Raw genomic sequence first — 13,884 nt, forward strand, 5'->3', positions numbered from 1 at the left:
TTGTATACTGTCATGCTTTGGTTTTCTACTGCATCCATGAAATAAGAATTGGAGGCTGTAAAAAAATTCGAACTAGGGTCCAGCATGTAAAGGAGCTTGGAATTACCCATTCCATCCTAACAATAAGTAAAAAGCTGAACAAACTGAGAAATCAACAATCCTTTTTAGGTCCATCAGAGAAGTGAGGTCACAGGGCAAACTGCTGCCCCCAAATTTGGAGAGATAGGTGAATACAGAGAATGACAATTTACTAGAGCAGAAACCTCACAGGAACCAGTGCTGTGGTAGGAAAATCTAAACTGTAACCGGCGAGTTGCTGGAAGCTCAGTGTGGACCAGCCTGAGAGTTACTAACTCCAGGGCGTCCCGTTATGAGCTGGTGGTGCACTTTTTTGAGTTTTACCTCCAGGAACTCGACCATGTTCTCACAGTGAGTATCAGAGAAAAATCCCCGCATGCTCCCAGCAGAGGGAAGGGTAAAGAAACCATTTTGAAATATACCAGAACATTCTGTTCTTAACAAGGTCTGCCCTCAGGAGAAATTATTTTACTAGAGCTTAACCTGCTGGGGTGTGATCAGAGCCTCACCTACCTGGGGGAAGCAAAATATGCAACTCCAGCCCCCTACATCCGTCCCGTCCCACCTAAGAGGGGTGGTGGGACTAAGAAGCACTGGTGCAGTTTACAGTCCAGGGGCACAGGATCACCAAAGGACTGAGACCTACTTGTACCGCAGAGTATTTCTCCTCCTACACCTTACTATCACATTACTAAAGGCCTATGTACAAAAATTCCTTTTATCCAGCATATCATGTCTGGCTAGCAAAAGAAAATTAAAAAAAAAAAACAAAGACCAAAAAACCAAAACCAAAACCAAGGTTTACCAAAAGGCAACAAATACAATTTGAAGAGACACAGCAAGCATCAGAACCATATGCAGACACGGCAGGGAAGTAGGAATTATTAAATTGAGAATTTAAAATAACTATGACTGATCTACTAACAGGTCTGATGGATGAAGTAGACAGCATACACACAAATGGGCAATGTATGCAGAGCGATGGGAATTCTAAGAAGAATTAAAAAAAGAAATTCTAGAGATCAAAAACATGGTTATAGAAATGGAGAATGCCTTTGATGGGATCATTTGTAGACTGGATATGACCGAGGAAAGAATTGCTGAGCTTGAGGATAGCTAAATAGAAACACCCAAAACTGAAAAGCAAAGAGAAAAAAGACTGAAAAAACAACAACAAAAAAACAAACACCTAAAATCAACAACCCAGAACAGACTATCGAACAATTGTGGGACAACTACAACAGGTATAACACATACTTTCATAATGGGAATATCAGAATAAGAAATATCTGAAGCAATAACGACAGAGAATTTCCCCAAATTAATGCCAGGCACCAAAGCACAGATCTAGGAAGGTCAGAATAGAAAACAAAGCAAGATAAATGCAAACAAAAAAAAACAACAAACCCTAAAAAAACTGCAACACCTAGGCATATTATATTAAAGTCAAAGAAAATCAAAGATAAAGAAAAAAATCTTAAAAAAAAAATTCAAAGAAAAACCTACCTTACCTACAGAGGACCAACAATAAAAGTTACATCCTTAAAAAACATCTGAGCAAGAAGAGAATGGAATGAAATATTTAAGGTGTTGAGAGAAAACACCCACCAACCTAAAATTCTGCACCCTGCAAAATTATCCTTCAAAAGTGAAAGAGAGCTCTCTTCCTGGGAGTGGCCTGAGGTGACCTCTGAAAATGCTTCACTATTCGCTTGGCCCAGAGAACCCCACAAAGTCATGTAAATCGAGAGGTTCAAATCTATGTGTTAATTTTAAGAACACTTGTGAAACTGCCCAGGCCCTCAAGGATATGCTATCCGAAAAGCCACCAAGTATCTGAAGGATGTCACGTTACAAAAGCAATGTGTGCCATTCCGTCAGTACAATGGTGGAGTTGGAAGGTGTGCTCAGGCCGGACAGTGGGGCTAGACGCAGGGTCGGGGGCCCAAAAAGAATGCAGAATTTTTACTGCACATGTTTAAAATTGCAGAGAGTGATGTTGAACTTAAGGGTTTAGATGCAGACTCTCTGGTCACCGAGCACATCCAGGTGAACAAAGCTCCCAGGGGGCAGCGCAGAGCTTAACAAAGCTCACAGGCGGGTTAACCCACACATGACCTCCCCCTGCTACACTGAGATGGTCCTAACTGAGAAACAGCAGGTTGTTCCTAAGCCAGAAGAGGAGGTTGCTCAGAAGAAAAAGAACTCCCATAAGTGTACTCCCAAAAACTTACGGCCTGGGAGTAAATTCAGCATCAAATAAATGCTAATAAAAGTAAAAGCAAAAAAAAAAAAAAAAGGTGAAAGAGAAAGAGAAATACTTTCTCAGAAAAGAAAAATTGAAGGAGTTTGCTGCTAGTAGACTTGCCTTACAAGAAATGTTAAATAATTTCCTTAGAGAGAAGGAGAATAATATAGCTCAGAAACTTGGATCTACATGAAGAGAAAAAGAGCATCAAAGAAGGAATAAGTGAAGCAAAATAAAACCTTACTTTTCTTATTCATAATTGATCTAATAGATAATAGTTCATTCAAAATAAAAATAGCAACAATGTACTTGATTGTTTTACACACACACACACACATATGTGTATATGTATATGTTTATGTATATTTATGTGCAAATGAAATGAATGATATCAATCATATAAGAGATGGGAAGGAGGAACTAGGATTATTTTGTTATATGTGTGAAGTGGTATAGTGTCATTTGAAAGTAGACTTGGATTAGTTATAATGTATATTGCAAACTCTAAGGAACCCTAACAAAAGTAAAAAAAAGAAGTACAATTAATATGATAAGAAAGGACTGAAAAATGGAATCATATAAACTGCTCAATTAAAACTACAAAAGACAGGTGGATATTCTGCATAAATTCTGTATAAATTTATGCATAAATTCTGTAAATGTCTAACCACTATGCTGTACACCTGAAACTAATATAAAATAATAAGAAAAAAGAAAAACAAGAAAGTGGATGATCCACTAAAAAAAAGCATGAGGAATATAGTTAATAATATTGTAATAACTATGTATGGTGTCAGATGAGTACTAGATTTATTGGGGTGACACTTCATACATTATGTAACTCTCTAATCACTATGTTGCACACCCGAAACTAATATAATATTGTATGTCAACTGTAATTGAAAAATAAAACAATTACTAAAAATATAAAACCACCAGTGGCTAAAAAAGAGTGGAAGACAAAAATAGAAACAAAGAACAAGAGTAACAAATAGAAAACTGTAACAAATACTGTAGATATTTATTCAACTATATCAATAATCACTTTAAATGTCAATGGTCTAAATAAACCAATTAAAAGAGAGATTCTCAAAGTGGATCAAAAACAAGACCCAACTCTATGTTGCCTACAAGAAACCCACTTTAAAAATAAAGACACATCTAGATTATAATTAAAGGGATAGAGAAAGATATACCATGCTAACACTAATTAAAAGAACATCGGAGTAGCTATATTAATTTCAGACAGAGCAGATTTTGAAACAAGGAAAGTTATCACAGATAAATAGGGGCATTAAATAATGATATAGGGAGGGGCCAATTACGTGAGAAGACATATCAATCCGTACCTAACAATAGAGCATCAAAATATGGAAGACAAAAATTGACAGAACTGCAAGAAGAAACAGATGAATCCACTCTTATAGTTGGAGACTGCAATATCCGTCTATCAGAAATGGACAGATTCAGCAGGTAGAAAATCAGTAAGAACATTGTTAAACTCAATAGCATCATCGGTCAACTGGATATAACTGATGTCTATAGACTACTTCATCCAACAACCGCAGAAAATATATTCTCCTCAAGCTCACATGAAATATTCACCACGACGGACCACATTCTGGGCCATAAAACACACATTAACTAAATGAAAGACCTAAATTAAAAAGAGTAGAAATCATGTCTGCTCTTAGAATTAAACAAGAAATCAGTAACAGAAAGAAAGGTTAAAAAAAAGTCCTCAAATAATTGGAGATTAAACAACACACTTCTAATTAACCCATGGGTCAAAAAATAAATCTCAAGAGAAATTTTAAAATATTTTCAATTAAATGAAAATAAAAATACAACTTATCGAAATTTGTGGAATGCAGCAGCAGGAGTACATAGAGGGAAATTTATATCATTGAATGCATATATGAGAAAAGAAGATCTAAAATCTAAGCTTCTACTTTGGGAAACTACTTTGGGAAACTAGAAAAAGAGGAGCAAATTAAATCCAAAGTAAGCAGTAGAAAAGAAATAATAAAAATTAGAGCAGAAATCATGAAGTTGAAAACAGGAAGTCAACAGAGAAAAATCAATAAAACCAAAAGCTCGTTCTTTGAAAAGATCAATAAAATCAATAAGCCTTTAGACAGGCTAAATGAGAGAAAAAGAGAGATGATGCAAGTTATTAAATAACACCAAAAATGAAAGAGGGAACATCACTACAGAGCCATGGTCATTAGAAGGATAATAAAGCACTACTATGAAAAATTCTATGCCCACAAATTTGGTAATATAGATGAAATGGACCAATTCTGTGAAAGACACAAACTCACACAAGAGAAAGACAATTTGGGTAGACCTATGTCTATTGAAAAATTTGAATCAATGATTAATAAACTTCCAAAACAGAAAGTAGCAGGCTCAGATGGAGTCACTGGTGAATTACCAAACATTTAAGAAATACATTTTTACCAATTTTCTATAATCTCTTTCAGAAAACAGAGTCAAAGTAAATACTTCTTAACTCATTCTATGAGGCCTGCGTTAGCCTAAAACCAAAATCAGACAAAGACATGTGAACACTGATAAAGGAAATCTAAACTAAAATTGGATTCAGGAAGGTCCTGTAGAGGAAGCTCTCACGTTATACCACTCTACTGTCAATTACCCAAAATTGAAAGATGTCAGTTACTCCAAACGGGAAGACATCAGTTACAGATCCCAACAGGAAGAGATTTACTTTGCACTCCCAGAAAATACAGCTACTTGAGTATTCCAGCAGGAGCAAGGAGGATTTTCCTCTTGCCCAGCAACAAGTCTAGCCAATGGCAAAGCTGCAGCTCAGTCAACAAGAAACCATGGGCATCCGAACTCTTACTTTCTTCCAGTGAACTTTCATTTCTCTCTTGCTGATGACTTCCTTGTCCCACCTTCCTTTCTTTAAAAGCCTTCCATCTTGTATAACCCCTCATAGTATCTCTCTGTTTGCTAGATGGGATGCTGCCCAATTCATGAATCATTTCATAAAGCTAATTATATCTTCAAATTTACTCAGTTAAATTTTGTTTGTTAACAGACATTACAAGGAAAGAAGATTAGAGACCAATATCTTGCATGAACATAGATACAAAAATCCTCAACAACAATATTAGCAAATTGAATCAACAATATATAAAAAGAATTATACACTACTACCACATGGGATCTATCTTAGGTATACAACGCTGGTTCAGTACGTGAAAGTCAATTAATGTAACCAATCACATCAACAGGCTAAATAAGAAATATCACATGATCATGTCAATAGATGCAGAAAAACCATTTGACAAAAATCCAAGTCCCATTCTTGATAAAAACTCTCAGCAAACTAGAAATAGAAGGGAACTTCCTCAACTTGATAAAGAATATCCAGAAAAAACCTACAGCTCACATCATGCTTCCTGGGGAGAAACTAGAAGCTTCACACTAAGATCAGGAACAAGGTAAGAATGTCCCCCTCTCATCATAACTTTCCAACATCATACTGGAAGTCCTAACTAATGCAATAAGACAAGAAAAGGGGAGAAAAGGTATACAGATTGCGAAGGAAGAAATCAAACTCTCTTTGTTCATAGATGACATGATTGTCTATGTAGAGAATGTGAAAGAATCAACAAAAAAATTCCTGGAACTAATAAGCAATTATAGCAAGGTTGCCAGATACAAGGTTAATATACAAAAGTCAGCTGCTTTCCTATATAACAGCAATGACCAAGTAGAATTTGAAATTAAAAACACAATACCATATTAGCACCTCCAAAAATGAAACAGGTACAAATCTAAAATAAAGTGTGTACAGGATTTATATGAAGAAAACTACAAAATTGATGAGCAAAATAAATAAATAAATAAATAAATAAATAAATAAATAAATAAATAAAGAGCGATACTATGTTTATGGTTAGGAAGACTCATCATTGTCAAGATGTCAGTTCTTCCCAACTTGATCTATAGATTCAATGCAAGCTTAATCAAAATTCCAGCAAGTTTTTTGTGGCTATTGACAAACTGACCTAAAGTTTATATGGAGCAGCAAAGATCCAGAATAGCTAACACAATATTGAAGGAGAACAAAGTTTGAAGATTGACACTACTCAACTTCAAGACTTACTATAAAGTTACAGAAATTAGGATGGTGTGGAACTGGTGAAAGAATAGACAAATAGATCAATGAAACAGAAGAGAGAGCCCAGAAATTGTCCCACATAAATATGTTCTTAATATATGATCTTTGACAAAAGAGCAAAGGCAGTACAGTGGAGCAAAGATAGTCTTTTTAACAAATGGTGCTGAAACAACTAAACAGCCATGTGCAAAAACATGAATCTAGACACAGACCTTACACCTTTCACAAAAAATTTACTCAAAATAGAACACAGACTTAAATGTAAAATTCAAAACTATTGGGGCAGCCGGTGGCTCAGTTGGTTAGAACCACAGGTTCAATTCCCGCATGGGATGGTGGGCTGCGCCCCCTGCAACTAAAGATTGAAAACGGCAACTGGACTTGGAGCCGAGCTGTGCCCTCCACAACTAGATTGAAGGACAACGACTTGGAGCTGATGGGCCCTGGAGAAACACACTATTCCCCAATATTCCCCAATAAAACTTATACAAAAAAAACCCCCACAAAAACTATAAAACTCCTAGAAGATAACATAGTAGAAAATCAAGATGACGTTGGGTATGTCAATGACATTTTAGATACAACACTAAAGGCACGATCCAGGAAACAAATACAGATAACCTGTGAACAACACGGGGGTTAGGAGTGCTGACCCCTGTGCAGTAGAAAAATCTATGGAAAATACTGTTTCGATCTGCTGTTGGTTGAAACTGTGGATGCAAACATCGGGGATATGGAGGGCCAACTGTATATTTATTGAAAAAATTTATGTATAAGTGGACACACACAGTTCAAACCCGTGTTGTTCAAAGGTCAACTGTAATTGATAAGCTACACTCATTAAAATTAAACTCTTCTGCTTTTTAAAAGACAATGTTAAGAGAATGAGAAGACAAGCCTCAGACTGGTAGTAAATATTTTTAAAAGACATCTGATAAATGACTGTTATCTAAAATATACAAAGAAATTTTAAAACTCAACAATAAGAAAATGAACAACCTAATTTTTCAAAAATGGGCCAAAGCTGTTTATAGACACTTAACCAAAGAATATACACAAATGGCAAATAAGCATATGAAAAGATGCTCTACACCATATGTCATTAGAGATATGCAGATTAAAACAATAGTGAGATACCGCTACACATCTATTAGAATGGCCAAAATCCAGAACACAGACACCACCAAATGCTGGTGAGGGTGTGGAGCAATAGGAACTCTCACTCATTGCTGGTGGAAATGGAAAACGGTACAGCCATTTTGGAACACATTTCGGCAATTTCTTACTAAACTAAACATACTCTTACCATATGATCCGGCAATCTCATTCCTTGGTATTTACCCATAGGAACTAAAAACTTATGTCCATACAAAAACCTGCACATGAATGTTTACAGCAGCTTAATTCATAACTGCCAAAACTTGGAAGCAACCAAGATGTCCTTTGGTAGGTGATGGATAAATAAATTATGCATATTATTCAGCCCTAAAAAGAAATGAGCTATCAAGCTGTGAAAAGACATGGAGGAAATTTAAATGCAAGTGAAACAGGTCAATCTGAAAAGGCTACATACTGTATAATTTCAACTATACGGCATTCTGGAAAAGGCAAAATTACAGAGACAGTAAAAAGATGAGTGGTTGCAGGGGTTAGGGGAAAGGGAAGGATCGATAGGCAGAGCAGAGGATTTTTAGGGCAGTTAAACTATTTTGTATAATCCTCTAATGATGAGTACATGTCATTATGCATTTGTGGAAACACATAGAATGTACAACGTCAAGAGAGAATCCTAATGTAAACTATGGACTTTGGGTGGTAATAATATTTCTATGAAGGTTTATCAATTGAAACAAATGGGCCGCTCTGGTGGGGATGTTGTTAACGGAGAAGGCTGTGCATGTGTGGGGGCAGGGAGTAGATGGAAAATCTCTATACCTACGGCTCAACTTTGCTGTGAACCTAAAAAAATAGGAAAAAATTCAGAACACAAAAAAGCTCTTCAGAGCAGACGCAAATATCTAAGAGTGGGGAAGCAGAATATACGCATTTCCTAAATGTATGTGACCAAATTTCCGAAATGTATGCAAAATCCTTTGATGCAGAGCATGTTTTGCAGGACTAAAAGCTAAAAAAAATAGTATATAGACATTCCATTTTCATATATGGAAGTAAAGAAAAAAATTTTAATTACAAGTGATTGCCTTTAGTGAGCAGTGAGTCACAGGAGGATGGGGTCTGTTTGTTTTGTTTTCTGTAATAATTCTTGTAGATCTATTGTTCCTTTAAACGATGGGCATATAGTAACTCTTAAAAAAAGTGTTGCGCAGTTTAAAAAACAAAAGCTAGGTAATAAAGGATACAGTGTGGCCCATAGCTTTTAAACTATGATAGCTTTTATTGTTAACATTTGAAGGGACTATAAGGTAACTTGGATTAATCCTATCATTGTACAGGTGAGAAAACTGAGGCGCAGCCAAGGTCCAATTGAGAATGGTGGCATAGTGATCCATAAAGACTGCTATAGCCTGGCCAAGAGCAGGAAACGAATATAAAGTTAGTTCCCATTTTTCCTGGGCTATGAAATTAAGGCCAAGGATGGGATACCAGCTCAGTGACTGTAGAAGAGATGGTCGGCATCGTTTAAGTGGGATAGTCAGGCATAGTCAGGAAGCTCCCGCTGCTGTGGGTCTTCTAGGTATATTGAAAAGGCACCTAAGTGGTATCTAGAAAGATGTGGGGTAAACCAAGCAGGTCTATAGGCATCTAGGGGGCATGTCATGAGATTGGAAAATGTAATCAATATTTTCACCAAGATGTTCATCTATCTTCTTCCTCATTCTTGGAGCTTAGGTGCAAAGGCCACTGTTCATTAATCTAATGCCACTTGGACTAAGCAAACCCAAAAACTGGCCAGGGCTGGATGCAGATGATGCATTCAGAGAAATCATGTGACAGGACCCTGATGAAGTGCCTCAACTGACAGGAAATGACTACTTCCACTTTGGGAAAGATTTAACTGCTCCTTTTATGTTGAGACAACGCCTGTCTGCTTGAGCTTCTGCTGATTGGTTCTGGGTCTGTCTTTGGAACCTCACAGACAAGTTTTTCCCCCTCTTTAATCTGGACATACATTCCACAGGCAGGCTCTGTTGTCTTCCAAAGGTTATTTGGAGAGGAAACTATGGCTGGCCTTCCCTTCTAGCTCTAACATTCTTGGATATGGGTGGAAATACACTCAACTTCTTCCAAGAAAAAGACTACCCTACTTCCATGGGGATCGTTCCAATTGCTCAGACTTCCCTGAAGAATATGGAGTATCTGCAGCGTGACAAGAATAGGTTTCATGCGTGTATCTTAATTTACACATACAAAAGAGTATTTTTCTTTACAACTGCCCCCGTGGGAGGCTGTGTATCTAAAGGGGGAGCTCTTTTAGAGTTACCTTCATAGAGAGTTTATGAAATGGGAAGAGATAGGAATAATCTAGAGTGATTACCCACCCCCTTCAGCTACCAGATTTTGCTTTGAATCAGTCATTGATTGGTCTCCAGAAGTTCAGTCTCATAGTACCAAGTTTACCACCACTAATGATGTTTAAAAAAATCAGAGCAGGTTCATATGTATTTGAGTGGTGGCAGGAGTACTATAATGCTGGGAGGGTTCTGGAAGGGATCACGCTACACGTGGAGCACCCTGAACTGGAAAGGATGAGTCTTATTACAAACTGGGCCAGGGAGCTCCTGGTACTGCCCTGCCTTCACCCCACCCTCATGTCCCAGTTCTCCAAGCCTGAGTTCACAGAATACCTACCCAAGTTTCTTTGATTGTTTTTAGAGAAACCTCTGAAACTATATAAAATGCCAAAGATAATTTTTTTTTTAAAGATCCTATTTTAAGTTTACACATGGACGGGGACTATTTATTGGTTCAAGGCAAGAGAAAGCACAGGCACTAGGGCCTGGGGCTTGTTGCTGCTAGTACGTCATCTGCTCTTACCTGTGGGGGCCTGCATGGCTGAGCTGGGGATGGTGGCAGCATCTTGGGGTACAGTGCTGGTGTCCGGTTCAGGGGTGCTGGTTGTTGGTGAGGTGGGTGGTGGGTTCAGCAAAGTCCGAGGTTTCCTCTGTCAAAATGGATGGGGAAAAGTTTGCTACCTGTGATAGGTAACTTGTCTTCTCATTCCGCTCTTTCTAGCAGTCAATTCACCCATGAAACTGAAGTATATCTGTAGGTGGGACTGTGTTTTATGTATGTTTTCCACACAGCATCTTGCCTAAAGCTGTATATACAGTAGATGCTTAGTAAAAATTTTCTGAATCTATGTACAAGATTCTGGGCTTCTATACAACCAAAGCTTACTTAGCTCACTTTTTTTCATACTAGATTCAATATTATGATTTGAAGTTCTGTATTAGTTGGGCAGACAAAAGCAAAAATGGGGGGGAAAATGTTGTGGCTGAAGACTAATTTGATGTTGCTTTGTACTTTTTGTCTCTCTTGAAAAATGGAAATGAACCTTCCCCTAACTCTACAAACTACAAACTACTCTACAAACTCTTCCTGCCTCTTCAGTTTATTACCTGCCATTTATTACGTTCAACCTTATACTGCAGTCATCTCTAACTATATTACTTCTCTAAAAACCCTGCAGTTTTACCTGGTCTACACCTTAATAATAATAAACCACCCCTTCTGCTTGAAATGCCCTTTCTTTTTTTATCTTACAAATATCTGTTTATCCAGGAAGTATTTCTAGATTTCCTCTAGTTATGGTCTCTTTGCTGCTCTCTCTGTCACAATTACTGTCATTATGTATTTATGTGCTGGTGTACCTTGTTAGCCTGGAACTTTCTGGGAGTCTGCTTCTGAGTACCATTCCTAGCATGGTACTTGGCATATAATAAGTGTCAGTGAGTGTTTTTCAATGAAGCATACAGTATAGAATACCAATAATGGGGAAGTAATAAAAATGATCTGAGAGACATCTAGTATCTCCTCTAAGCTGGTCAGGGCAGTCTCTGGGGGAGAAAGATCTCAGAAGGTTCTTTCTAAAGTTTTCTAAAAGCCTTTCTGAATGCAAGGAAAACATAATCATCACCGAGGTACATAAATCCCTTTTTACTAAATGTCACATAGGATAGGTACACTGCCGGGAGCTGTATAAACCTGTGTGCCTTCTAGGAGCATATTCTCTAAAGAGATAGCACCAACAACAGCAAGCGTATACTATAAGATGGCCTTGCCTGTGAAAGTAATCATAAAAACACTTATGAAACATGCAAAGTATACATGGGACATGGGCATCTCATATTTTTTGATATTACTAAAAGTGAAAACCCAAATAAGCAATAAGTCAGAGAGGAAAGGAATACCCGTTCAACTTTACTGAGTTGTAGGGTCCCTGAAGGAACAATCCTGGTAAGTAAGGTACCCAAATATTATAGAAGAAAGCAGAAAGATGAAATTACCTTTTCACTCGCTGAGGTAGGTATAATTACATGTATTAGATCTATTCATATATTACCTCATCTCCATTTTATTGGTGAGAAAACTAGGGCTTACAACCTTATTTATGGAAGCATTTCCAAAGTCACAAAGGTGGAGATGACATATAAACCTACGTGTGTCTGCCTTCAAAGTCTATGTTCTAGTCACAAGACCACTTTGCTTCAGAAAGGAATAGAAGGATTACGGGTTAAGGGGAAGCATATACACTTCTAGGAGCAAGCAAAAAGGACAGGAAGAGGAATTAGGGAGTCAAGTGCCAGGCCATAAAATACAAGATAAGATGAGAATTATTGTTTTCAAGAGGGTTGGAAAGAAAGAGGACTTTGGCTACCATGGTTAAGACTGCCCAAGAGCAGAGGCAATCATAGAATCATAGTTCTTATGTTTTGAAGGATCTTAAAGGCCATTTAATCCAACCGTCCATCCATCCAATATTTCTACTTCACTGTCCCTGAAAACATCCCTCCCATATTGTCATCCAGTTCTTGCTGAAATACCTCTAGTGACAGGAGACCACTACTTCCACTTTGGGAAAGATTTAACTGTTCCTTTTATGTTGAGACAACGCCTGTCTTCTTGAGTTTCTGCTTATTGCTTCTGGGTCTGTCTTTGGAACCTCACAGACAAGTTTTTTCTCTCTTTAATCTGTCCTCAAAATGTTGTCATATCATCAAAAGCACAGCTTCTCTGGCCTTGGAAACTTAGGCCTTCAGCCTCTCCTCCACAACATGAGAATGAGAAGAGAATAATGGAAACAAAAATTAATCAGGACCTGGGTTAGGGGTTAGTGATAGTAGGGCAGGAGCATTATGTGTTACACTCAAAGATCAGCATGTGGCATTGAGAATTTAAAGCCAATAAATAAGAGACAATCTCAACTGTAACATCACTAAAACCATCCATCTATCCGTTCTGCATACCCTGAACATCTCACAAGAGATTGAGATTTCAGGCACTGCAGGAGAAAGAAAGAAGAAAAAGATTAGGTTCTCGACCTTGAGGAGCTTGTATCTAGAAGGACTGAAGTCAGCTGGGGGTAATAAACCAAACAAAACCAACCAACCAACCAACCAACCAACCAACCAACCAACCAACCAATCAGCCAACCAACCAGCCAACCAACCAGCCAACCAACCAATCAACCCTAGGGAAGAATTAATGAGATTGGAATGGAATGCCCAAGAGAACTGCGTTATCATCTCCATGTTAGAACTCAGGTAGTCTAGCTCAGGACGGAGCTGCAGAGGAATCCTCTGACAGTTAGGAACTGAATGGAGAAGGTGATACCAAAGGAAGCCCTGGAGAAGTAGCTGAGAACTTCCTTAGGGAAGACATGCATGAAGAACTAGTCATGACTGTACTTTCAGGAACAGTGGTCAGTGAAGCTTGACTCAGCAGTCTTTTCCTACACTAGAGGTGAGTGTTATCTCCCTCAAGAAATATGAGAGAGGGAATATGTGGTAGGACAGCAGTGACCTTGAAACTAGAAGACCTGGAGACCCATCTCCGTAGCCTTCGCTGTTTCTTAGCTACGTGTACTTAGAGAAACCATTTCACATCTCTATGTCTCAATTTACTTAACTATTAAATAACATAAACATTACTCATCTCCTAGAGTTTTGTGAAGATTATGTGATATGTATGTAACGGTGTCTGATACAGCGCCTGAAACTTAGTAGATATTCAATGATTTTTTTTCTTTTAAAGAAGGGGAAGGAATAGAAAAAGAAGGACATTTATAGAGCCAACTTTCTCTTTCTGTTCACATGCCTGGGCATCCACTCTAGGTAGGTTAACAATTAGGAGTAGGGCCTTCCATCTATGGAAGACATTAGACCAGAATTCTTTCGATGTGAGTAACTTTCAAAGTCAAACTTTGTTTCTTATCCACACC

The 13,884-nt window shown here is 37.8% G+C and overlaps 1 protein-coding gene across 11 annotated transcripts in view; it reads right to left on the reverse strand.

Annotated features, from left to right (window-relative positions):
- Positions 1 to 13,884, reverse strand: part of SCMH1 (Scm polycomb group protein homolog 1) — a 146,401-nt gene that overhangs the window by 23,473 nt on the left and 109,044 nt on the right. For 10 of the 11 annotated variants that reach the window (XM_033114029.1, XM_033114037.1, XM_033114035.1 and 7 more), the window contains one exon: positions 10,479 to 10,605. The exons of the other annotated variant lie outside the window; for it this stretch is intronic. In XM_033114029.1, coding sequence (XP_032969920.1) covers positions 10,479 to 10,605 — 127 coding nt within the window. The remainder of the gene's footprint in view (positions 1 to 10,478; positions 10,606 to 13,884) is intronic. 11 annotated transcript variants of the gene reach the window in all.

The sequence above is a fragment of the Rhinolophus ferrumequinum genome, chromosome 9 (genome assembly GCF_004115265.2).
Source record: "Rhinolophus ferrumequinum isolate MPI-CBG mRhiFer1 chromosome 9, mRhiFer1_v1.p, whole genome shotgun sequence".
Taxonomy (NCBI): Eukaryota; Metazoa; Chordata; class Mammalia; order Chiroptera; family Rhinolophidae; genus Rhinolophus; species Rhinolophus ferrumequinum.